The sequence below is a fragment of the Tamandua tetradactyla genome, chromosome 5 (genome assembly GCF_023851605.1).
Source record: "Tamandua tetradactyla isolate mTamTet1 chromosome 5, mTamTet1.pri, whole genome shotgun sequence".
In the NCBI taxonomy this organism is placed as follows: Eukaryota; Metazoa; Chordata; class Mammalia; order Pilosa; family Myrmecophagidae; genus Tamandua; species Tamandua tetradactyla.
The window spans coordinates 52,105,019-52,130,967 of record NC_135331.1 but is presented as its reverse complement, the minus strand read 5'-3'; the positions used below and the strand labels follow the sequence as shown (position 1 = coordinate 52,130,967).

The 25,949-nt window shown below is 37.6% G+C and overlaps 1 protein-coding gene and 1 non-coding gene across 3 annotated transcripts in view; both read right to left on the bottom strand.

The window, feature by feature from the left end:
• The window catches only part of KCNAB1 (potassium voltage-gated channel subfamily A regulatory beta subunit 1), a 443,831-nt gene that overhangs the window by 40,483 nt on the left and 377,399 nt on the right, over positions 1–25,949 (bottom strand). For both annotated transcript variants that reach the window (XM_077160853.1, XM_077160854.1), the window contains exon 8: positions 24,330–24,416. In XM_077160853.1, the coding sequence (XP_077016968.1) occupies positions 24,330–24,416 (87 nt within the window). The remainder of the gene's footprint in view (positions 1–24,329; positions 24,417–25,949) is intronic.
• Positions 19,019–19,089, bottom strand: TRNAG-ACC (transfer RNA glycine (anticodon ACC)). Its single transcript has one exon. It is a non-coding gene; the product is annotated as a tRNA-Gly (tRNA).

The following is a 25,949-nucleotide window of genomic DNA, read 5'->3' as shown; positions in this document are numbered from 1 at the left end:
CTGTGGTGGTCTTTGACAACTATGATCATATTTAATACTGACAACTCTGTACCACTGCATTCTTTATCCCATTTGTGTGTGTATGTGTGTGAGTATTGATTTTAACTTTAGTTTTGTCAGAGTAGTGCATGCACATTGTTTAAAGAGTCTGTGCTATAACCTTTGGTTATAAGGCTTATAACCAAAACCAAGTGTTCCGTGACTTTTTGCCTGCATCCCAGAGGTGATTATTTCCAACATAGGTAGCTAGCTGCTTATTTGAATATTCATGTCTATACTTCTCAAAAATGTTTATGTATTATTTTCTCAATTCAGCTTTTTTAGATATTATCTATTGGATCTCCTGTGGAGATGAGGCTTTTATTTCTCTCTCACACAACCTCCCACTCTCACTATCTTTCTAATATATTCATTTTTGGGTTAAATCTGTGGTCCGTGTTTTTATTATCATGACCAAGTGCCCAGTATTCACTCCTGAGCAAAGCAGTATACACTGACTACATTTTCTTTCTTCTCTAACTTTTCAGTTTTTCCCTTTTGTTAATAATTACTTCATTAATTTACTTTTTTTGAAGCTAGAGCTAAGCCTTCCCATACTTTGTGTAAAATGCTGCTCAATAGAGTTTTCTACATGTCAAGCTTTTGAAAAACCCAGTTTCTTTTTGTTTTCCTGGCAGCCTCCCTCCTAGAATCTTGCATCCTCCTGTCATGTGTGTGGGTATCGATTTTAACTTTAGTTTTGTCAGAGTAGTGCATGCACATTGTTTAAAGAGTCTGTGCTATAACCTTTGGTTATAAGGCTTATAACCAAAACCAGGTGTTTCGTGTCACAGCAGTCTGGCTGCTCTCTGTACCTGTTGCACAGTGTTCCTTATGGCACTTCCCTTCTCCTTGTCCTGGAAATTCCCTCCTTCCCATTCATGAATTTGATCCCTGGACCTCTGTTGGTGGCTTTATTTTTTCACTTTGGGGAGCACATTTCCCAGTAGCTTCTCAGAAATTGTGACCAGGAAATAGAAAAATTGAAATGCCATTATTTCCTCATGCTTGATTTGCAGTGTTTTGGTTTGCTAAAGTTGATTAAATGCAATATATGTGAAGTGGACTGGCTTTTAACAATGGGGATTTATGAACTTGCAAGTTTACAATTCTAAGGGCATGAAAATGTCCAAATTAAGGCATCATCTGGACGATACCTTCTCTGAAGACTGGTTACTGGTGAGCTTGGATTCCTCTGTCAGAAAGACACATAGTGAAGTCGGCTGATCCTTCTCTCCTAGGTTTTAATGCTTCTAGCTTCTGGCTTCAATTGCTTCCTCTGTTTTCTGTGAGCTTCTCTTAAATTCATATCTCAGCTTCAGTCTGTGTTTTATCCTCTTAAAAAGGACTCCAGTAAGAGAATTAAGACCCACCTTGAATGAAGTAGGTCACATCTCAGTTGAAATAGCCTAGTCATAAGGTTCCACCTGCAATAGATCTGTACCCACTAGGAAAGGATTGAAAGAACACTATCTTTTTGGGGGCACATACAACTCCAAACCACCAGGTTGAAAATATTTTTGCTTAAAATTTTGAAGACCTGTTCTTGGTGCTACCGTTGAGAACCCCTAGGCAGTACTTCTTTTTGATCCTTGTCCTTCATGTGTGTATCTTTTTAGCTCTCTGGAATGTTTTTGATGTTTTTCTTTATCTTTGCAGTTGTGAGTTTTCATGACATTGTTCCTCTGTGTGGGTCTTCATTCCTTGTGCTGGGTATTCAGTGGGCATTTTCTAGCTGGAGATTCATGTTCTTCAGATCTGAAAATATTCTTATATTATTTCTTTGGTAACACTCCTCCCCCCCACTATTTAACCTGTTGTCTCTTTAGAAATCTTTAATCAATCCAATCTTGGACCTCCTGGAGAGAACTTTAATTTTCTTATCTTGTCATCCCTATTGTTCATGTCTTTTTTGCTTCTATTTTCTGGGGTGTTCACACAACTTTAATTGATTTTTAAAAGTTTTTAGTCCTTATATATTTTAATTTCTAAGGTCTTTTTCTAGTCGTTTGTTGTTCTTGCTCTCTCCTTTCACCCTGTTCTTGTTTCATTGATGTAATATCTTCTAATATTTCATTGAGTATATTAATTATAGTTTTAGGGTATTTTCTATATCTGTCTACATTTCCGTTTTATTTTTTCTATTTGTTTGAGCTATTTCATTTTGGAGGCTTTCTTTCAATGTCAAGTGATCCTTGGGTTTCTGTTTATGTCTAAGAGTGAGGCACAAAATTGTGCTTGGATGTGCTTATCAACTAGTGCAATTCATGGTGGGACCTGTCAGTTTTTTCTCACTGGAGATTTCTCCCACAATAATGTTAGTATTTGTTAAAAAATTTTCTGGGCAGTTAATCTCTTTTGCCTGGGAAAGGTGTAGCCTGGGTGCTGTTACCCTGGAGCTGATGGGAAAAGAGTTCTGGGGTCTCAAGTTCATAAGCCATTTTTTCAGCCTGGTTCCACCTTCTTCAGTGCTTAAGACTGGAGCCTCTCAACTTAATTCTCCAAAGTACCTCTTGACTCCTTCATACGAGAGAAAAGGCAGGACCTTGACTGCAAGCCCGGAGATATAGGGCTTTAAAAGCTCTTCACACTCTTTTAATCAACTACCTCATTCCTAGTTCCTGTCTCACCTCCATCTTCTGTGGCACAGGAACCTCTAGTGCCTGAACCATTCTGACATTGTACAGTGCAGATTAACTTGTTTCTTACCTTTGGACACCTTAAACAAATCTTCTCTCATTTCTGCTAAGTTGTTTATGATTCCTCCATCCTTTTTCCACTTTTATTTATATTAGTCTAGGTTTTCAATTGTCTGCTACTGTTATCAGAGATAAAGTTTCTATTTCTGTTCCTTGTCCACGAAGATATTCATTGTGTGATTTTTTTAAAGAGAAAGGGACAGAAATAGTTTTACTTTGTCATCTTAAATCCAGATGTTCCCTTCCTTTCCAAATGAGGAAACCATGACTCAGGGATTACCTGGCTTTCACCATCTCCCACATGTCCCATTTCACCAAAAACTGCTCTTGTCAAGGTCACTGATGCTCTTCATTGCTAACACTGATGGGCAATTCTCAGTGTTCATCTTACTTCGTCAGTAGCTTTTGATATAATTGATCATTTCTTTCTTCTTGATGTACTTTCTTTACCTTCTTCACTGGTACCATACTCTTATCCTTATCCTAACCTCCTAATGTTTGCAAGTCTAGGGTCCTGCTTTTCTGTGTTTTTTTCTACCTATTTGTACTCTCTGAATGATTCAATCAATTCTCAGACTTTAAATACCATTTACATCCAGACAAATCCAAATTTTATACCCCTAGCCCAGACCTGTCTCCTGAGTTTCAGATTCAGTATCTGACTGCTGCCTACTCACATCTCTACTTGCTTTCAAATGAACATCTGAAATGCAAGATGAATAACCACAAAGCCCTAATCCTTCCCCAAACACCAACTTCACCCATATGTTTCCTCACATTGGCTGATGGCAACACCATCCAGTGACTTAGGCCTGAAACCTTAGTGTCATTCTTTATCCCTTTCTTTCTGTCAAGCTCTACATCCAACCACCAGGAGATTTTGGTGCCTCTACATCAATATTTATCCAAATGGACTATTCATATACTTACATGTCTAGCATGCTCATCTGGGCTGTTATCCTTCTCTCACATATATTGCTTCAAACATTTCTTAACATGTGTCCTTGCTCCAAAACTTTCCCCCCTCCAATTTATTTCCAATCGAAGCCAGAGTGATCCTTTTGGAATGTAAATCAGATCACATCATTTCTTTGCCAAAAATTCTGGAAATGGCTCCTTGTTTTACTCAAAATGAAAGACAAACTCCTTTCAGTGGACTATAAGGTCCACAAAATCCAGCCCGTGATAGCTTTCTATACTCATCTTCTTCTACACTCTCCCCCTTCTTCACCTTTTTATAGCCACACTAGTTTCCTTGATGTTCCTCGAAGAGGGCAGGCTGTTCCTATCTCAGGGCCTTTGCACTGTTTCCATAGCCAGAAACAATCTTACCTCCCTTGTAGATAGTCACTTGACTCTTCTATGTCTTTGCTCAATTCTTATATTTTCAGTGACCCTCTTCCACCTCCGGACATTTTCCATCTTCCTTACTCTCCTTTACTTTTTCTTTTCTCCATAAAACTCATCATCTAATAGTCTGCATTACTTAATTTTTAATTTTAAGAGTTGTTTTATTTCCTACATTCCCTGCTAGACTCATGCAAGGGTGGGGATCTTTGTCTGTTTTGTTCTCTTATTTATCTTAAGCATCAAGAACAGTGCCTGTCATTGACCACTAATATTTCCATCTACCCAGTTTATTTTAATCAAGTATCTATGAGTGATCAAGGAGGGGGAGGGGTAAGCAGTATGGTATGTATAGTTTTTTCTTTTTCTGGAGTGATGTAAATATTCTAAAAAATGACCATGGATGCATACACAACTATGTGATGATATTGTGAGCCACTGATTGTATACCATGGATTATTTGCACGTTAAGATTTATCAGTAAATATATCGTGCCTGATGTATAGCAAGTATTCAATAAATATTAATGGAATAGGAATAATGAATGAGCCAGGTTTTGGACCCAAGTATTTTTACTCCAACCTTTTCCTCTCTAGGTTATCCTGAATGCTGTATGGCAGACATTTAAAAAGCATTCTGTATAAAAGTGTCTTTTGAGAAAGGGTCTTGTAAGATTTGACCAGACTTGGGAAGAGAATGGTAAATAGATGGGAGAACAAATTTTCTCATCTTATTCTTCATAAATTTTAATTTTTGATCTCCATACCTCCCTTTTTGCTTTAAGTTTTATGTGAATTCTTATGTCAATCTGTTTTTCTCTTGTTTCATTAGATAAAGAATTGGATTGGGTTTATTTCACTATCAAGTAAATGTCTAGTTTCAAAGCCAATGATTATAATAACACTACCTCCTTTTTTATCAAGAAAAGGAGAATATGATAATACTGTGTTTTCTTTTCCTTTCTATCTCTTCCCTGCATCCATTCATTTCATCCCAGTGGCTCTTAAACACACATACACATACACACAACTGGTTTTCTTGTAGAAGTAAGTTCTGGATTGACAATACTAAGATTTCAAAAAGTAATGTCAAATAATATCTTATTTGATTATCTTGAGTGATCGTGTCCTTGAGTAAAGTATAAAATTGAAGCCAGTTTCAATACAAAAGTTCACCTTTCAATATTTAAAACAAAATTTAACATAGGGATATATTTAGAAAGGATGGATAAATTCCAAACAGGAGAGGTGGGGGTTTTATGGCATATAAAATTTTTCAGTATTTGACCATTGACAACCACTCCCCAAAGTAGAAGTGACATTTTAAAGAAAATCTTCAGATTCCTGGAGAGGGGCTGTGGAGTAGAGCAGGGATGAGGACTGAGGGATGTCTAGGTGTAGTTTATACACCTTATATACACTGCCAAGTGCCAAATTCTGTAATTTGTAGAGACCTGAAACAAGCAAGCAAGGTTTTCCTAAACTGCCAATTATATTGGGCTTAAGAGTATTATCTTATAAAATAAACAGATTTTTTTTTCCTGAAACTAATGGAGGAGTTCATTTTTTGCAGGAGTAAAGACAGATAGATTTAAAAGTTAATTAATATATGTAATTAGTTTGTGGAACAAGTATGACTTTTGATAATGTAATCAAAACACAACTTTATTTTCTGTCCGCCTTCCCCTATACCTTCAGTGGGAACAAGTATCTGTTGGCCCTGGATGAAAACCCAGGCTGGTCACACAGCCTTTCTGCCCACCTTTGGGTGATAGACAGTCCTGAGGTCATTTTAAGTCATAACACAGACTCCACTTGGTAATTAGCACGTCCAGGTCCCGATCTCAAGCAAAACTCCAAGTTCAAATTATTCTCCTTTTCCCAAGCTGGGACCTCCAGAAGCCTGCAGTAGGTGGAGGGGGGCGGGGTGTGTGTGTGGTCTGTTTCTCTGTTCCTTCACTTTCTGCTTCTCCTTCGGGCCCTTCTCTTCCTGACTCTGGACATTCATGTCCAGCCCCCACCCTCCAGGATGCCCTGTAGGGCAGGATCCAAGGAGACCCCATTAGGCCACACTCTCAGGTGCCCTTCAGCTGTGCCACCAAAGTAGATTAGTCAGCCCACCTCTCTCCACCTACATTTTCTAGGCAGGAGTTAGCTCCCAGGCCACTAAGCTCCCCAACAGCGGAGGTCATGTTCAAACCATCTGAGTAGCCTGGCAGAAGCCCCCCCTCAACCTCAGGGCTGAAGTGAAGGGCCCCTGTCCTCCGCTGGGGGAGCTCACAGCACAGTATTCTCCAGATAGGCCCCTCTTGCTGGGTCCTAGCTTGGCCTCTCTCTCAAACCTTGACTTTTAAAAAAATAAAATGTATTTTAATGTCTTTTATTAGAGAGTTGTAGGTTTACAGAAGCATCATGCAGAAAGTATAGAGTTCCCATAAGCCTTCCTTCTCACACACAGTTTTTTCCTTATTAACATTTTGAAACAGAGTGGTGACTTTGTTACAACCGATGAAATATCATTACTATAATTATGCTATTAACTTTGGCTCACAGTTTACATTGGGGTTCACTCTTTATGTTGTACGGTTCAATGATCACCTCTTGATATTCTTGAAGTAAATGAGGGGGCTTCAGAGTCATGAAACAGAGAGTGAGGGAAGAGGAAAAGGCAGCTTATCCTTAGAGAAGAATACCAACAAGTAAATGTAGAAGGATTGATAAAAGTAGAAAATTATCATTTCACAACCCCATTGTGAGAGCTGATTTAGGCAAGTTCCTCAGTGGATGCTAAACACAGGTTGCTGGGGACAGTATATTCACATGGTCTTATAGAATCACACCCAGGTTATTTATAAATTACAAAATCAAAGAGGTACCATCATGGTTGAGGAACCTGGAAGATACACCCTCATTGACTAATCAGTGTTAACTTCAACAAGACCAATCAATAATGGGACACAATGACCTCCAGGGCCCTCTGAGGGACACACTGAGAAAGACCTAATAGTACCTTTGCATTCTTGCCAAAAATGCTCAATCTAAATGTAATCATGAAAAACAACTAAAAGTCAAAATTGAGAAACATTCTGCTAAACTGGCTAGGATTTTTAAAAGAATGTCAATGTCATTATAGAGAGAGAGAGAGAGGGAAAAAAAAGAATGGAGGGACCATGTTAGATTAAGAAAACATGACAATCAAATACAATGTGGGATTCTTAATTAAATCTTCAACCCCTGCAACAAAAAAATTATCATACAAATAATTCCACTAAAGATCTTACTGTGACTATTTAGGAAATTTGACTATGGATTGTATATTCGATAACAGCAGTGTATCAATGCTAAATTTCTTGAATAGGATGTTAGTATTGTGATTATAAAGAAAAATGCCTGGATTCCCTGGAGCTATTGGAGAATGTATTTAGGGGTGAAATGTTGTAATAAAAGACAAGGAGATCAAGAGAGGGTACAACTGACACAAAATATAGCTCAATTTGGTAAAGTGAAGTGAAGTGTATTGGGTGTTTATTCTTTCAACTTTTCTGTAGGTTTTTAGTTTCTCAAAATAAAAAGTTGGTGGAAGAAAATGTCATGGAACCAGTTCTTGCCAATTTCCTTTGCAAATATATAAATAGAGACTTGACTCTTCACTTCGAAATTTCATTTCAATTGTGTCTTGGTTCCTGATTGAAACTTCAAGTATAACATCTTTGGCATATATGTGCTTCTAAAAGTGTAAACACGTATAACAACAAAAATAGCAACCTCAGAACATTAGAATTTAGAAAGCATTTCTACTTTTCTAATTCTATCTTCACAACAATCCTGGAAATAGCTAGGAAAAGCAATATTTTTATTCTTCCCATTTTATACATGAAAAACTAAGAAGCAGAAACCAAGCCCATACACCAAAGACCAGCACCCTCGTTCACTGTGTGCAGATCACATACTATTTTCATTGCACATATAGATATCTAAGAGGGTTGTGGCAAACCTATTCACTCTCTCATTCCATTTTTTTTTGGGGGGGGGCGGCGTGGTGAACATAGTCCGGGAACTGACCTGGGTTTTCTGCATGGAAAGCAAGCATTCTACCACTGATCCTCTCTCATTTCATTTTGTACAGAAACCGGGAGAGATGCTTAGGGTATCTGTTTATCCCTACTGTGTGATCTGTTCAATTACCACTTGTACAGGTGGCTCTGTTCATCTCACTAAACCAGTGCTTATCAGCATGCCAGTAAGCCCTCAAAGTTAGATGCTGCTAGATAACAGGCTTCTAAATTCCACAATCTCATCCTCAAGCCCAGGGAGTCCGAGTCTGGATACTGTTAATCTCCAGGTTCTATGCATGTCATTGCAGATCAGCTGCAGCATCACAGGAAAGTTATGGAAATGAATTTCCTCTGAGGTTGAGTCGACATCCTCTCAGAATATAGAGTTAAATCTTGTCACAACTCCAGATATCTTTTAGGAGGATGACAACTCATACCGAAGAAAGTTCACATGAGTCACAAACCCACAGCCACAGAATGCTAAGCAGCTTTGTTTTTCACCTGATAGCTGGGGTGAGCTGAAGCAGTCTCCATGCTATTTCTTTCTTCTTCTTAACAACAACAACAAAAAAACAATTTAAAAAAAGAAAACACAAAAACACCGTTTCTACTTAAGAGTACATGAGGAGGTGGAGCAAGATGACGGCACTGTGAAGGATGGAATTTAGTTCATCATTCAGAGCAACTAATAAATAGCCAGGAACTGTACAGAACAACTGCTGGGGGAACATCAGTACTGGACACCTGTCATACACCAGTCTGGAATGGGTGGAATGGCTGACATCCCACAGAGAACTGTAAGCCCCCAAGTTGCAGAGGCTGGAGCCCCTCTCCCACAGGCACAGCAGACTGGTCTTCTGAGGAAAAAGGAAACAGACTTTACTAGTAGCAAAGGCTTAGCTCAAACAAGCTCCAATTGTGGAATTAATTAACAAATTCTGATTACTGAAAACAGGCCTCCAGCACAGATAAACCTGGAGTATGCACTAAAGGAACTAGAAGTCTTTGCCCTGGCAGAGAGGGGATGGGGCTGATGGAAAATGGTAAAACAAACAAAAAAAAAACCAAAAAGTAAAACAGAGGCTTTTTGAGTTGGACAGCACAAATACTAGAAAGGGCTGAACCCCAAGAAAAGGAGCCACATAGAGCCTGGAGATACATAGAGCCAATGTACCAAATCAAGTTCTTGATTGGCAAATCCAAGGAGCATAGGTCTGGCTCTGAAAAGGTATTTTTGCTTTTTTAACTCCTTAACAGTTCATTAGATAGAATCGCAAGCACTCTTAGGCTCCAGCACTGCCCCAGGTGGAACTAAGGCATGTCTGTGAGACAAAGTAACTAGTTAGGTGAGAGGGTTAATTACCTAAAGGGCATAGCTACCCAAGAAAAGAGGGGAGCCCAGCTCATGTAGATTCCTCCTTCAAGGACTTCAGGCCCCAGGGGCTGGAAAATTAAAGCAATCAAAGTGGCTACTACCTCACTTCTGTCTCAACCATGCTCCTGGCAGGAGGAGTCTGCTGAAATTAAAGGCACTGCATCATTTAAGTTGGTGGGAAGCTGTGGGCATCAAGTGCCACATGCTGGGCAGGAAAGGGAGAGCACAGAGCATAGAGGCTTTATAGGAAAACCTGACACCTACTGGGTCTCATCTTCAGGGAAAACTGATGCTGACTACTCTCTTCTCCCAAGACATGGGTGAGTTCTGGTCTGGGAAAATCTGACTGGGGTCTATAATATCTGAGGACATCTTCCTTCTCCTCCTCCTCCTCCTCCAAAAAAAAAGGGGGTCCATATAGGTAGGGCAAGAAATAGAAAAACAAGAACTGAAAAATTCTGATCGGTTAAACAGAATCTATACTAGAGGTCTAAAATAAGTTGAATTGAATGTGAAAGAACAGATAGAGAACAAAGCCATCCAGTAAGAGAACCCTAAGTAAAAGAGTGAAAACAATCTCCAGAATAAATTAATTAAGGAAATCAAATACCTAGACACCAGCAAAAAATAACAAGTTGTACTAGGAAAATTGAAGATATGGCCCAGTCAAAGAAACAAACCAACACTTAAAATGAGATACAGGAATTGAAACAACTAATTCAGGATGTTCAAACAGATATGCAAAATGTCATCAAAAGGGTGGGCAATGGTGGCTCAGTGGCAGAGTTCTTGCCTGCCATGTCAGAGACCTGGATTCAATTCCCAGTGCCTGCCCATGTAAAAAACAAACAAACAAACAAAAAATCAAATCAATGAGTTGAGGGAGGATATAAATAAAACATTGGTGAACATAAAGAAGAACTCAAAAGTTTGAAAAAACAAATTGTAGAACTTATGGAAATGAAAGGCACAATAGAAGAAATTAAAAAAAAAAACAATGGAAACCTACAATAACAGATTTGAAGAGGCAGAAGAAATGATTAGTGAACTAGAGGACTGGACATCTGAAATCTGACACACAAAAGAAAATATGGAGAAAAGAATGGGAAAATATGAACAGGGTCTCTAGGAATTGAATGACGACATAAAGTGCATGAATATATATGTTGTGGGTGTCCCAGAAGGAAGAGAAGGGAAAAGGAGCAGAAATACTAATGGAGGAGAGGATCACTGAAAATTTCCCATCTCTTATGAAAGACATTACAGATCTGGGTGGGCCACAGTGGTTCAGGAGGCAAAGTTGTCACCTGCAATGCCAGAGACCCAGGTTCGATTCCTAGTGCCTGCCCAGGATCAAAAAATATTACAGATCCAAGAAATGCAGTGTACCCCAAACAGAACAGATCCAAATAGACATACTCCAAGACACTTACTAATCAGATTGTCAAATGTCAAAGACAAAGAGAGAATTTTATAAGCAACAAGAGAAAGCAATAGATCACATATAAAGGAAGCTTGATAAAACTATGCATGGATTTCTCAACAGGAACCATGGAGGTGAGAAGGAGTGGTATGATATATTTAAGATTCTGAAAGAGAAAAACTGCCAACCAAGAATGCTATAGCCAGCAGAACTGTCCTTCAATAATGAGGGGGAGATTGTTCTCAGGCAAACAATCACTGAGAGAATTTGTGACTACGAGAACAGCTCTACTAGAAATACTAATGGGAGCAATATAGGCAAATAGGAAAAGGCAGGAGAAAGAGGTCTGGAGAAGAGTGTAGAAATGAAGACTATCAGTAAAGGTAAAAAGAGAAAAAGAAATAGATATGGCATATAAAATCCAAAAGGCAAAAATGGTAGAAGAAAGCACTCCCTTTATAGTAATAACATTAAATGTTACTGGATTAAACTCCCTAATCAAAACACATAGACTGGCAGTTTGACCTATCTATATGCTGTTTATAGGAGACTCACTTAAAACCCAAGTCAAAAAATAGGTTAAAGTGAAAGGCTGGGAAAATATATTTTATTCAAACAACAACCAGAAAAGAGCAGCAATAGCTATACTATTATCTGATAAATTAAACTTCAAATGTAAAACAATTAAAAGAGACAAGAAGGATACTATGTATTAATAAAATGAACATTTCAAAAAGGAGATAAAACAATGAGAAATATATATGCACCAAGCCAGAGTGTTCCAAAATATATGAGGCAAACACTGACAACTCTGAAGGGAGAATTAGACACCCTGACCATAATAGTTGAAGACTTCTATTCCCTGCTTTCATCATTGGATAAAACATCTAGATAGAGGATCAATATGAAAACAGATTTTTTTTTTTGATGGGCAGGCACCAGGAATTTTTTGATGGTCAGGCACCAGGAATTGAACCCAGGTCTCTGGCATGGCAGGTGAGAACTCTGCCTGCTGAGCCACTGTGGCCCGCCTGAAACAGAGATTTTGAATAATATAATAAATGAAAAGACAGAAGTGAGGTAGTAGCCACTTTGATTGCTTTAATTTTCCAGCCCCTGGGGCCTGAAGTCCTTGAAGGAGGAATCTACATGAGCTGGGCTCCCCTCTTTTCTTGGGTAGCTATGCCCTTTAGGTAATTAACCCTCTCACCTAACTAGTTACTTTGTCTCACAGACATGCCTTAGTTCCACCTGGGGCAGTGCTGGAGCCTAAGAGTGCTTGCGATTCTATCTAATGAATGACTTAACAGATATTTGCAAAACATCATATCCCACAACAGCAGGATATACATTTTTATGAAATGCTCATGGATCATTCAATTTTAAAAGATTGAAATTATACAAAATACTTTCTCAGATCATAATGGTATGAAGTTGGAAATCAATAACAGCTAGAGGGCTTTCCAGTTGAGAGAGAAACCCTGAACATCATAGCCTTCTTGAACCAAGGTATCATTCCCTGGATGCCTTAGAAGGGACATTTCTAAAGCTTTTCTTTAATTTGGACATTTTCATGGCCTCAGAACACATAAACTTCAACTTTAAATTCCCCTTTTAAAAGGAAAAACAAAACAAAACAAAAAAACAGGTAGAGGGCCAGAAAATCACAAATATATGGAGGCTAAACAACATACTCCTAAACAATCAGTGGATCAAGGAAGAAATTAGAAGATAAATCAACAAATATTTTGAGACAAATGAAAATGAAAACACAACATATCAAAACTTATGGGATTCAGCAAAAGCAGTGCTGAGGAAAATTTATTGGCTTAAATGCCTATATTAAAAAAGAAGAAAGAGCAAAAATCGAGGCATTAACTGTCTATCTGGAAGAACTAGAGAGAGAACAGCAAACTAACCTTAAAGCAAACAAAAGGAAAGAAATTATGAAGGTTAGAGCAGAAATAAATGAAATTGAGAATATGAAAACAATTGAGAAAATCAACAAAACCAGAATTGGTTCTTTGAGAAAATCAATAAAACTGATGGACCCTTAGCTAGGCTGGCAAAAAATGAGAGAAGATGCAAATAAATAACATAAAAAATGGAAGAGGGGACATAACAACTGACCCCACAGAAATAAAGGAGGCAATGAGAGGATACTATAAGCAACTATATGCTAATAAACTAAATAATGTAGATGAAATGAACAACTTCCTAGAAAGGCATGAACAACCAACATTGACTTGAGAAGAAATAGACGACCTCAACAAACCAATCATAAGTAAAGAGATTGGATCACTCATCAAAAAGCTCCCAAAATAGAAAAATCCAGGGCTAGATGGCTTCACATGTCAATTCTACCAAGCATTCAGGAAAGAGTTAGTACCAAATCCTGCTCAAACTCTTCAAAAAAATTGACGAGGAGGGAAAGCTACTTAACTTATTCTATGTAGCAAACATCACTCTAATATCAAAGCCAGAAAAAGGTACTTCAAGAAAATAAAACTAAAGATCAACCTCTTTAATGAATATAGATTCAACAATCTTTAACAAAATACTTGCAAATCAAACCCAGCAGCACATTACAAGAAGTATACGTCATGTCCAAGTGGGACTTATTCCAGGTAGACAAGGCTGGTTCAACATAAGAAAATCAATGTAATACACCATATCAATAAGTCAAAGTGGAAAAACCACATGATTATCTCGATTGATGCAGAAAAGATATTTGATAAACTTCAACACCCTTTCTTGATGAAAACACTTCAAAAGATAGGAGTAGAAAGGAACTTCCTCAACATGATACAGAGAATATATGACAAACCCACAGCTAACATCATCCTCAATGGGGAAAGACTGAAAATTTTCTCTCTAAGATTAGGAACAAGAATAGGACGCCCATTGTCACCATTGTGGAAGTTCTAGCCAGAGCAAATAGATAAGAAAAAGAAATAAAAAACATCCAAGTTGGAAAGGAAGAAGTAAAACTCTCACTGTTTGCAGATGATGTGATAGTATGTCAGTTTACTTGAACACCGTAATTACATGGAATCTTGAATAGGGTGTGAGAAATTGTCAGTTTGTACAGGTTAGTGTGATGCCCTGATATATCCCAAAGTAATATGGGCAGTGAATAAAAAGAATTTGCAAAGGCCTCTTAGAGAACTGGGAGAAATGAGAAAATATTCAACTTCCCCATCTGGGGAATTCCTGATATTCTCACAAGCAGTGGGGACAACAAATTCAATAAGCTGATCCTTCAATCTTGGGGTTCACCCCTATGAAACTTATTCCTGCAAAGGATAAGCTAAGCCTACTGAAAATGATGCCCAAGAGTCACCCCCAGAGAACCTCTTTTGTTGCTTAGATGTGGCCTCTCTCTCTAAGTCAACTGGGTAGGTGAACTCCCTGCTGTCCCCGCTACATGAGACGTGACTCCCAGGGGTGTAAAGCTCCCTGGCAATGTTGGACAGAACTCCTAGTATGAACCAGGACCTGGCATCACGGGACTGAGAAAGCCTTCTTGACCAAAAGAGGGAAGAGAGAAATGAGACAAAATAAAGTTTCAGTGGCTGAGAGATCAAACAGAGTCAAGAGGTTATCCTGGAAGTTATTCTCAAACATTATATAGATATCTCTTTTTAGTTTATGATGTATTGGAATGGCTGGAGGGAAATACCTGAAACAGTTCACCTGTGTTCCTATAGCCTTGATTCTTCTTCTTTTTTTTTTTTTTTTTTAATATTTTTATTGGCAAAACAACATACAAACACAAACATTCTTAACATACCAGCATTCCATACATGGTGTACAGTCAATGGCTCACGATATCATCACATAGTTGTATATACATCACCATGTTCATTTTTTAGAACATTTGCATCACTCCCGAAAAAGAAATAAAAAGAAGAAACTCATATATACCATACCCCTTACCCCTCCCTCTCATTGACCACTAGTTTTTCCATCTACCCAACAGTTGCCTTGATTCTTGAAGATGATTGTATAATGATATGTCTTTTACAACGTGACTGTGTGATTATGAAAACCTTGTGCCTGATGCGTCTTTTATCTAGGGTGTGGCAGATAAATTTAAAAAATATGAAAATAAATAAATAAATAATAAGACAGATAAGTGATAAAATAAATTGGGTAGATTGAAATACTAGAGGTCAATGAAAGGGTAGGGGCAAGTGGTATGGGATGCATGAATTCTTTTTTTTCCTTTTTATTTCTTCTTCTGGAATGATGTAAATGTTCGGAAAATGATCATGGTGAAAAATACATAACTATGTGATGATACTATGAGCCATTGTTTGTATAATATGGTTGGACTGTACGTGTGTGGATATTTCTCAGTTAAAAAATATTAAAACAACACAACAAACAACACGAAAACACCCTCTCTGAGCTTGGGGAGGGCCACTTCCTTTTGTGAGGAAGTATAATAAGCCTCCAGACATGCACCCTGCATTGTTTCTCCTTTTGTTTCTTACTAATGATAAGGATGTTGAATGCTGTCTGCTTTCACTGTTGCCTGAGCATGTGAAGGAAAAAAATAAAGGGAGGAGAAAACAGAGGAAGTAGCCAATTTTCCTAGAGTATAAGCATATCCATCTCTAGGATGCTCCTTCCAATTAGGATTTCATGGAGTATAACTGGGAATCTTTGCCTGCCAAAGAAAGCACAAAATAAAGCACCAGAATCCTACAGATTGTTAGTTGGAATAGAGTTTTCTTCAAAGCCAGCTCGTCACCTATTTTTCCTGAAGCTTTGACAATCTTAATTTCTCAGTATGCTCTATTAGGGGTGATTTTTTCTAAAGCTCCTGTTCTCTATTAGGAGCCCAGTTGGAAAAAGAAAGTTTTTTAGCCAGGACTCTGTTCCTGATAGATGCATATCAGAATTGCCCTCAGATGGAAGTTTGGAGGCCTCTATTGATTCTGCAAACCTGAGGCAGCATGACAACAATGAACCGTGGGTGGACTCTGTAAGCATAATAATGCTGTATTATTTAAGATTATTCAATTCTTCTTTAGAAAGTGAGGAAAACAGACAAGTTAGGAAAATAAATGACACTGAGTAGAGATGCAAATAGCTTGTGGGACATAGGCAGAATTCACATAATGGGCAAAGCAAAGCTAAGAGGGTTAGTCGTCTCTGAGCTGCCATGGCCATAGGTGAAGTAGAGAGAGAAAGTGTGTGCTGTACATGGAGAGGGAGGACTGGAAAGTTCCAATATTCACAGAGCATGAATATGCATATGGCACCAAACATTCATGACACATTACACATGTATGAAGCATTTGAAGACTTAAACGAACTCTTACACTGGCCACCTCTTAATGACCCCCATTCTGGCCTCAAATATCCAATTAACACGAAATGCAAATAAAGTTCACAGTTGCTCATCAGGCTAATTAGTGAGCCACAGCTAGTGTGGCAAGTTGGATTCTTCTCTGGGTCTTCCTGATAGCCAAAGCGTGTTATTGACCCAAGCACCTACCATCTGCCAAAGCCTATCTTCCCAACTTGAACTCTGACCACACCACCACCATGGGTGGTAGTTGTGGTGTGGTTTAGGTAGTTGGGGTCTTCAGGTAGCTGGGTCCTTCCCTTTACTCGTACTCTCTACCCTAAGGGTGTTAACAGCCTCCAGGTCGGACCCCTCTTCTCACTGTGTGTTTGAACTGAGTTAGTAAACCATGTGATTCAAGCATATTAATTTGTTCAGTGAATCTTTGTGCTTGAAGACCTTAGGATAACCTGGTAATGGACTTGGAGATGACCATGGCATCAAGGTAACTTCCCATGTGACAGATTTGCAGCTGGATTATGAAAACACTAACAGCAACAAAAAATGAACTTTAACTTTTTGAATAGTTAATATGTACCAGGCAACACTGTAAGCATTTTATACATATTACCTCAATCTTCACAATAACCCTATAGAGCAGATATTGCTTGCATGTTGCAGATGAGAAAACAGAGGACAAAAGAGGTTAACCACTTGCCTATGATCACATAGCTGGTAAAAACCCAGAACAAGGATTCAGAATAAGTTCTGCCTGACTCCAAAACCTGCCATAGCTATTTGGGGTAGACCAACCTTTCCTGTATCCTTCTCAGTTAGACTTCCTCCGCCATGCTCTCTGAAACTTATCTCCCCATACTTCCTATCTCCCTTCCAAGATTTTTTCCCCCTCAATACTATTATCACTATCTAACATACCTTTCTTATAAACTTATTGACTGATTTCCCCCACAAGAAGGTAATTTCTAAATGGGCAGAACTGTTGCCTGATTTATCCATTTCTGTCCAGTGTCTGGAACAGTGCTTGGCATATAATAGGTATTTAATAACTATCAATTGAATATATGAATGAATCCTATTATTAAGGGTTTTTTCCTAGATATTTCTTCAAAAATAGAGACATGGGCACAAGATTATTTTATCAGGCTGAACAGATTAATGCTGGAAAATCCAGGATTAAATCAATTTAAGGGCATGGAGGATTTCAGAACAGTTTCAAGAAGGGAAAAATGGACTAGAAGACAATTCTGTTGCCAATTCTGTACCTTGATTCCTTTCATGACCCCATCACAACCCTGGTTCACCCTGCAGCTTGGTCACCTCTGTGTGATTTTTACCACACTGTAATTCAGAGACTTGGGCTTCTCCCATTTCTTCTGAGAAGAGATCTAGAGAAAGGGGGCTTATGTTTGTTTGCCCTTGTTACGAGGAGGTACTGTACCTACATTGTTAACTCATCCAGGTCTAACTTTATGGGATACTCTATTTCCAGGAGAGAAAAATAAGCATGAGCGAGGATTGCAATTTGCCTTAAGTCTAGAATCTCATAGGTTGCAAAGCCAAGACTGAAGCTGAGTCTGCCTAATGCCACAGTCTACCCTGTATCATTAGTGCCTCAATGAGAGGCCCATGATAAATAGAAATGTGAGATTTTTCTAAAAAGCTACACCAGATACTGAAAGAATCTGACCTGAACCCAACCCCCCATTCAATACTGTTTCCTAGAATGGATGAAATGAATTTCTCCTTTTATGATGTAACTTGTTCTGTAAAGGAGAAAACGTTAGCTGAATAGGTTTTTGGTGGATTCACAGCAAAGAGGAAATAAAGCTGATTTAGTAAAATTTGAACCCAATTTTTGCCACAGGCTCTGGAGGGGTTGGCTCATCTTCTTGGATATAAAAATCATTTTCTCCAAGTTAATTTCTTAAAAACTCAGCTGTCCCAGCTTTTCAAGCCAGGAGGTTGAATGGATTGGATGAATACCAGAGGCTCTAGGAGCATTCCAGCCAGGGTCATAAATGAAATGTGTTAGACAATTTGATATAATAATCCTTAGGGGCAATTGTGTTGCCTCAGAATCATCCATCCATTCCTTTTAAGGAGAAATCCAGCATCTGGATCTACTGTTATTGCAGGGGAGGAGAAATGGGATGTAAGAAAATCCTGGGACTGTTTGCAGACAACCTCTCCTTAATATCACCTTGAAATACACTGAATTATACCAGGCACATGAATGTTCACAGATGTTAGAAAATGAAAATGGGCTTTCAAGTTGAGAAAAATGGCATTAGATCTATTTCACTTTAGAGCTTGATTCATTCAATCACTCAAACACTTGTTTACCCTTCCATCCAATCATCTATCCATTCATTCCTTGAATATTTCTTGAGCACCTACTATGTGCCTGGTTCTCTCTAGACTGAAAAGAGTTTATAGACCTGTGTGGTCCAAGAAAATAGCCACAAGCCACATGTGGCTATTGAGCACTTGAAATAGGGCTAGTCTGAATTAAGATGTTCCATAAGTGTAAAATACACAACAAATTTCAAAGACTTTATATGAAAAAGGGATGAAAAATATCTTATTAATATTTATTTTATACTGATTATATACTGAAATGATATTTTTGATATGTTTGGGTAAATAAAATATATTATTATTATTTTTTGTATGCTGTATGGCGGGGGCCACATTTCGTTCTTTTTCTATATGAGTATGCTGTTATTGTAGTACCATTTGTTGAACTTTTGTTTTTGGGAAGTGCATGGGCTGGGAATTGAACCCAGGTTTCCTGCATGGTAGGCGAGGATTCTACCACTGAACTACCCTTGCATCCCCCAGTAAAATGCATTATTAAAACTAAGCTCCCCTGTTTCTGTTTACTTCTATAAAATGTGATTACTGTAAAATTTAAGTTAAGGATGGGGATCAATTGCATTTCTACTGGACTCGCTGTTATAGCAGATTTCTTCCTGTTCCTATTATGCTTGTTGGGGAGAGGTTTGGGGTGCTTTCAGGGAAGATAATACATCTAGGTTTTTAGGTCATGAGGTTTTAGTTTCTGAAAACTTCATTTTGTAGCTAAATATCCAGGGCCTGTGCTTCTGGAATTGAAAAAAAAATGCAGAAAATGTGAGATGCTGCAAAGTTGCCAAGACTACTTCCTGGACTTTGCTAAGTTGTCATTGGATACCCTAAGTTCCTGGAGGTCAAGTGCAGGTTCAAGCACTAAAAAAGATGGCGTAGAAAAAAGTAAATACCATGGAGCTGGTTGTTTGACATAATGATAATAAGCTAACTTTGGTCTTACCTCTCTTATTTGAAATTAAAACATCTGGGTTACTGTTGAAAGTCTGCACTGACCTACTAACTTGAAAAAAGAAATATCTTGAACTGCATTAGTATGGGAATAATATAATGACTCAGGGATTCTATGAGCTTCACTAGTTTCAGCAAAAAAAGCTCTAAATGAAAAAGTAATGTGGCTCAATTCTAAGTGAGTTAAAATTAAAATTTTAAATATAATCTAATTTAAAATATCATCATATTCTCAGAACAACAAATGAGCGGGATTTTTTTTCCCCTTTTTAAAGCTAGACAAATTTAAATGGTTCCCCTTTTTTGGCCATTATTCATGGGCACTACACACAGTTTACTGCCCCCTTTTATTAAGCGGCTGTGCTCAATCATTTCTTCTATGAGGCAGAAGAAGCATACAGATGGGGAAATTAACTTGGTATTTGGGAATGATAGACAACCATCCCCCTTTCCCTCAAAAAAAAAAAATCCTAGTGCAATTTCTCAGACAAACAAACGCTCTGTGTCTATCATGTCCGAGTGAACTTTCATTTGTCTAAAGAGCTCAAGAGACGATTTTGACATACATGTTGGGAATTTATGGAAATTAGAGAATTAAGAATTCTAGTATCACAGAGCACAAGGAACTCTCAATGACTCTCCTTTGATGAACACAGCATGATCAGTAGAGAGAAATGGGATGTAGAGCTGATTTTTTCTAGGATTGGAAAACATGCCATTGATGCCAGATATTGTAGAAGAGACAGATGGCATGGCAGATGCTGTGAAAGTAAAGCGATTTACTACGAGGTGAATCAGAAAAAATAAGCAAGAAGGACAGAAGAAAAAGTACACCAGTTCCACTCTGTTGTCAGAAACATCTCCCCATAGCTCTAAGGTGTCTAATTATATTCGAAAGGACTGCAGATTGCAAATGCAGTGTCTCCTCCCCTTCTCCACTGGTTGTGCACTTGGAATTTACAGCCATTCTTTTGAGGGAATGTGCTTTCTACTTATTGATTTTCTAAGGAAGAATGGAAAGTAACAACTAATAGGATTTATGATGCTAATACATTATAAAGAAGGTGTACTTTGCTAATCTTTTTCTGGCTTATTTGGTTGCTGCAAGATATGTGAAACTGTATGAAACGTGGCTTATTTTAGAAATGCTCCCAATTAACATTCTCTGTTAGAATGAGATTTACTAGTTTTGGCAAAAAGCTCTAAAAGAACAGTAATAAGGCTCAATTACTAATTTGATTTAAAATAATCAAATAAATTAAATCAAATAAAATAAACATGTTTTCATTCTAATACCATTTAGGTCAAAGTTGTTCAAAATGTGTCTTAGAGGTACCCAATGGACACATGATCCTTGATATTTGGGTGGTTTACACCTGGAGACCTTCTAGGGTTCCCAAGTTCTTAAGTGCCTCTGTACTTGGTAAGCAATGATGAAGAAGAGCTAGTGCTGAGTGGGTGGGGGTACTCTCATTAGAAACGTGCTTAATTACCACTGTCTTAAAGTAGGTGCCTCATCAAAATTATGTTCGTGCATGTTGTTATTCTGTGGGGTTGAGAAGGAATAGTTGAAACAAAAAAGACAACTAATAAATGCTAAGGATCTACTGTGGAATAACCCAGCAAGCAATACAGTGCTGTGCCATATGCAGATTTAATATATGAAAAAGTCAAGAATATCTGCTGGGCAACCACTGTTGCATTACTTATATTACAAGGAAACGGATGCAATGGAATCTAAAATAACCGATGCAAGTTGTTGAGATGAAGAAAGTATGTGAACGATATGAAGGGTTTTCCTGCCATTAAAAAAAAAACGAGATTGGGCAAGTATCTGGTGATGGTTTTGTCACTATATTTGGAGAAAAATTACATAATTAATTAACAGCTGTAAAGGAACATTGGCTAACTTTTTTTTTTTTTCCTTAGGTGCATGGTCCAGGAATTGAACCCGGGTCTCCCACATGGAAGGCAAGCATTCTACCACTGAACAATGCATGCACCCTACCGTAGGATAGTCAAGGGTAATTTTGACTATGTATAGTATATATCTTATGTACTGTTTTTAGAAACTCTGAGAATTGTACTAAGATAGATCCTGGTGTTTATGTATATGCTGCCTGTGGAACGAAAGTCCTCCGGAGGGAATGAGCTTCGGAGCTGCGATGGGCAGGCTGTGGGTAGGTCTCATTCCAACATAAGATAGGTGATTGCTCCTTAGTGACAAAATACCATGTTCTTTGACCTTATCAAACAGGTCCAACAATGGCAAATCACCATTGTTTGCTGTCCTTCATTAGGCTTCTGAAGCTGGATGACTCACGATATAAATTAGCTTCCTCTTCTGCTTTGTGGAAATTTATATTAAAAACTTGGGAAGTATGTAACTTTTCTTAATTCCAACAGAGGCTGGACCCTGCTGCAGTTACAAACTCTACCCAAAGCAATGTATGTTATATATGTGTGTGTGTGTGTGTGTGTATATATATATAGTATGCTGTGTGGCGGGGTGACATTTCATTATTTTTCCATGTGAGTATCCTGTTATTGCAGCACAACTTGTTGAATCTTTGTTTGTTTGTTTTTGTTGGTTTCTTTGTTTGGGAAATGCATGGGCCTTGAATCAAACCCTGGTCTCCCGTATTGTATGCATATATTTTAGTATCTTGAGATTCTAACAAATTTAACGCATAATCAGTGTCTAGACAAGAGATACCATTATCTTTTTAGTTTCATTTAGTTTGGCTCCTAACTGAGTGTTTCTTTCTTCTGTAGGTATAATGCAAATGATAATTTTTACTGTTTGAGGGTCTCTGATAAATTATATCCCTAAAATTAAGGACAAGGGCAAGTAGGAAAAAGTGGGAAAAAAAAAAAAAAGGACCGTTGAAAAATTCCAGATGTTCTGCTATCTTGTATGTAGTATATATGCAGAAGAAAGAAACGTGGAAAGGAAGAAAGGAAAGAAGCAAGGAAGGGTGGAGAGAGGAAGAAAAGAGGAAAGTAGTCACTAGGCACATAAAATGGGAAGCAATTCTAGCTTTTCATAGTCCCTGCTAAATGACATTTTATTTGACATTTTTGCTGACTAAACAGCTTTAGTGCTGTTTTAATGTGTCCCTGAGAATCGTGCGACATCAAATAGTCCTAGCAATAAATACCTCTTGTACTAATAAAATTTTTATGATTTGCATTATCATACACTTAATCTTTGCTTTCATTTTTGTATGGATAATGACTTATGAATTTCCAGTGGTGGTATTACTTTACAGTAAATTCTTATTTAGGCAGAATCAAGACAGTAGAAAACTCTAGGAGAAAATCGTGTGTGCCATATATATAAATTGTGTGTGTTTATATGTGTGGGTATACAGCATTTAACATTTCTCTGTAGTTGAGAAAGAGATAAACGGCAAGGAAGATAATTTCCATAAATATTCTTTGTCAGAAATGCAAACTAATGAAAAATTCATATCTACCCCAATCATTTATTCTCCTGTAACTACCTATGCCCTATAGCCAGAGCACATATTCACAGACCATGATTAATTACAAGATCCTGACCAACAATTTCAAGGATGAAATGACTTTGCTGTCTATTACCCTATTCTAATTCTTTGAAAATTGATAATCCACATCCCATTGTAAGCCTCAATTAACCAGAACATTCCCTTTTCCTCTTTTCCACAAATATCTTCATTCTCAATCACCTCAGGCCAATGATAATTCATGCGATTATAAATCTCAATCAACTAGGGCTTTCTTTTCTCCTTGTCCCTGCAAACTGTCTCCCTTTTCAATCATCCTAGGCAGGTTCTGTAAATAAATGTAAATTGGAGAAAATCTGGTTTTAGGAACATTATGAAAACTTTCAAAGGGAAAAGCTTGAAACTATTGACTTCAAACCAGTTGTCAATGAGAGGGAGGGGTAAAGGGTATGGCTTGTGAATTTTTTTCTTTTTATTTCTTTTTCTGAAGTTATGCAAATGTTCTAAGAAATGATCACGGTGATGAATACACAACTATGTGATGATACTGTGAGTTATTGATTATATACCAAAGACGGAATGAGCGTATGGTAAGAATGTTCGTGTTTGTATGTTGCTATGATTAAAAAAGTAAAAAAATTAAGAACAACAAAAAAATAAACTTATTATCTTACAAAAACAAAAAACAAAACATAAAAAAAAAAAAAAACCCAGTTGTAAAAGAAAAGGGATATGATGTTGTAGCTTCTTGAGAATCAGTGAGCTGCTAAGTGCCAATGAGGGGCTAATTTTGAAGGTGTCCTTCCTGAAAAACCTCAGTTTCTGGCTCTACTTAGGGGTTATTACTGTAGATATAAAACTAATCAGACCTAGACCCATTAGAAAATAGGAGACCCCTCAAAGGGCTTAATTTGAAATAACGATGGCAGAGCTATAAATTCCCTCTCCAATTAATTTTAGTGTTTTTTTTTTTAGTTGACGAAATCATAAAGGTGAAATGAACCTAGAAAATAGTTAGGCCTGTACCCAGCAGGGACCACAATCCCAATTCCTTCAACTACATTAAAAAAAAAATAATGAAGATGCAGGAGGCAGAGCATTTCCTTTGAGGGTAAATATTGAGGCTGAGAGACATCAACCAGAAAGTTTTTTATTTTTTCATATGCACTCAGATCGGTCGGAATAGTTTCATTTCCAACTGTGTGTGGAATAAATCCTCAATTAGAATCCAAAACTGAAAGTTTTAAATGAAATATCTTCACTCACCTTCCATGGGGGTGTTGCTATCGGGTCGATTTGCAAAGACCACATCCACATACTCAAGCTGCAGCCTCTGGAGAGAGCCTTTCAGTCCTGGGGCAGGAGCAGGAAAAACAAAAAGTCCAAACAGAAGAACTATTAGAAAGAGTTGACATTTGGGTCTCTTCAGTAAATGATTTTTTTTTAAGGTACTAGATCAATTCCAAAATGACATTGAATACAATGATGTTGTAATTGGCCCTTAGAACCTTTTAAGAAATATATCAAAGGCTGATTTTGCCCCCAATAAGAAAAGAGTTAGAATTTTCCCAATAACAGCAGCACTCTCACCAGAAAATACTCAATAATGATCTTTTTTTTTTTTTTTTTGGTATGCTAGATGGTGGGGTCACATTTCATTCTTTTTCCATGTGGGTATCCTGTTATTGCAGCACCATTTGTTGAATTTTTGTCTGTTTTTTGTTTGTTTGTTTGTTTTTTGGGGAAGTGCATGGACAGGGAATCAAACCTGGTTCTCCCGCATGGCAGGTGAGAATTTTACCACTGAACTACCCTTGTACTCCTAGTAATGATCTTTTACAGTGACTCATACGTGGCAGTATCCAGAAGCCATGTTCAGAATAAAAAGCAGTTTCTCTCCAAGAGTTAATCTTCTTTCTCCTTGAAAAATGCAAATTAATGTCTAGGTTTTGAATTATTCAATGGACTTATAGTGGGACGGTGACATTTATCATACAACAAACCTACTACAATGGTATATATCACAAATAAATAACTGCCTTAATCCCATTTTAATATACACATGGGTTTTAATAGTAATGGAAAAGGGTTGGCAAATGAAGGTTTTATTCAATATTTTATTAATAGGAACAAAGTTTGAGGAAACTAAAATATGCCCAAGCTCTACCATTTCTATCATTCCCTATACTTTTGGGGAGAAACATAAACACTTAGAAGCTATAAAGACTTAGGAGAGAATATGAGAAGAAAGTGAGAGCTTAAAAAAAGTTCTGGGACCCATAAGTCTGTGTTTCTGCCCTAACCATTTAGTCACATTCCTGTGAGAAGTCAGAAAAATTAACTAATCTTACTAAAATTAATACTTCCCTGAAATAGAATGTATTGTATATAATATTATGCAACTGAAAAGATGGTAATGTTGGAGAATCATTTCAACTCATTTCCATGAGGCACAGCATTTCCTTATTAGCCTGTTTAATTCCTCAGGAAGACCGGAGGTTTTTCTTTTTTTATGATATGCATAAAATTAATTGCATGTTAAGTGAGGCTCTTATAAATTTAAATTTGACTCATTTAAATTTGATTTTTCAAACTGGTTTATCGGCCAGCTATAATTAACTTCTGACAGGAAAATGGACTGCTTGAATACAGTTCCGGAAGTATTTTACATTCATTGAGAAAGGATTGTCTGCAATGACAGCTTGTTGAAAGAAGCATTGAAGAAAAGATTAGAGCAGACAGGTGTAATAAAATCTAATGCCTGGTCTTCAAAAAACTGCACTGATTTTCAGGTCCTGGGTACCACTTGTTATCTCAAGAGCAGACTTGAAATTAAACTACCTTAAAAGCACTATGATATGAGTCACTTTTGGGAAGCAATTATAT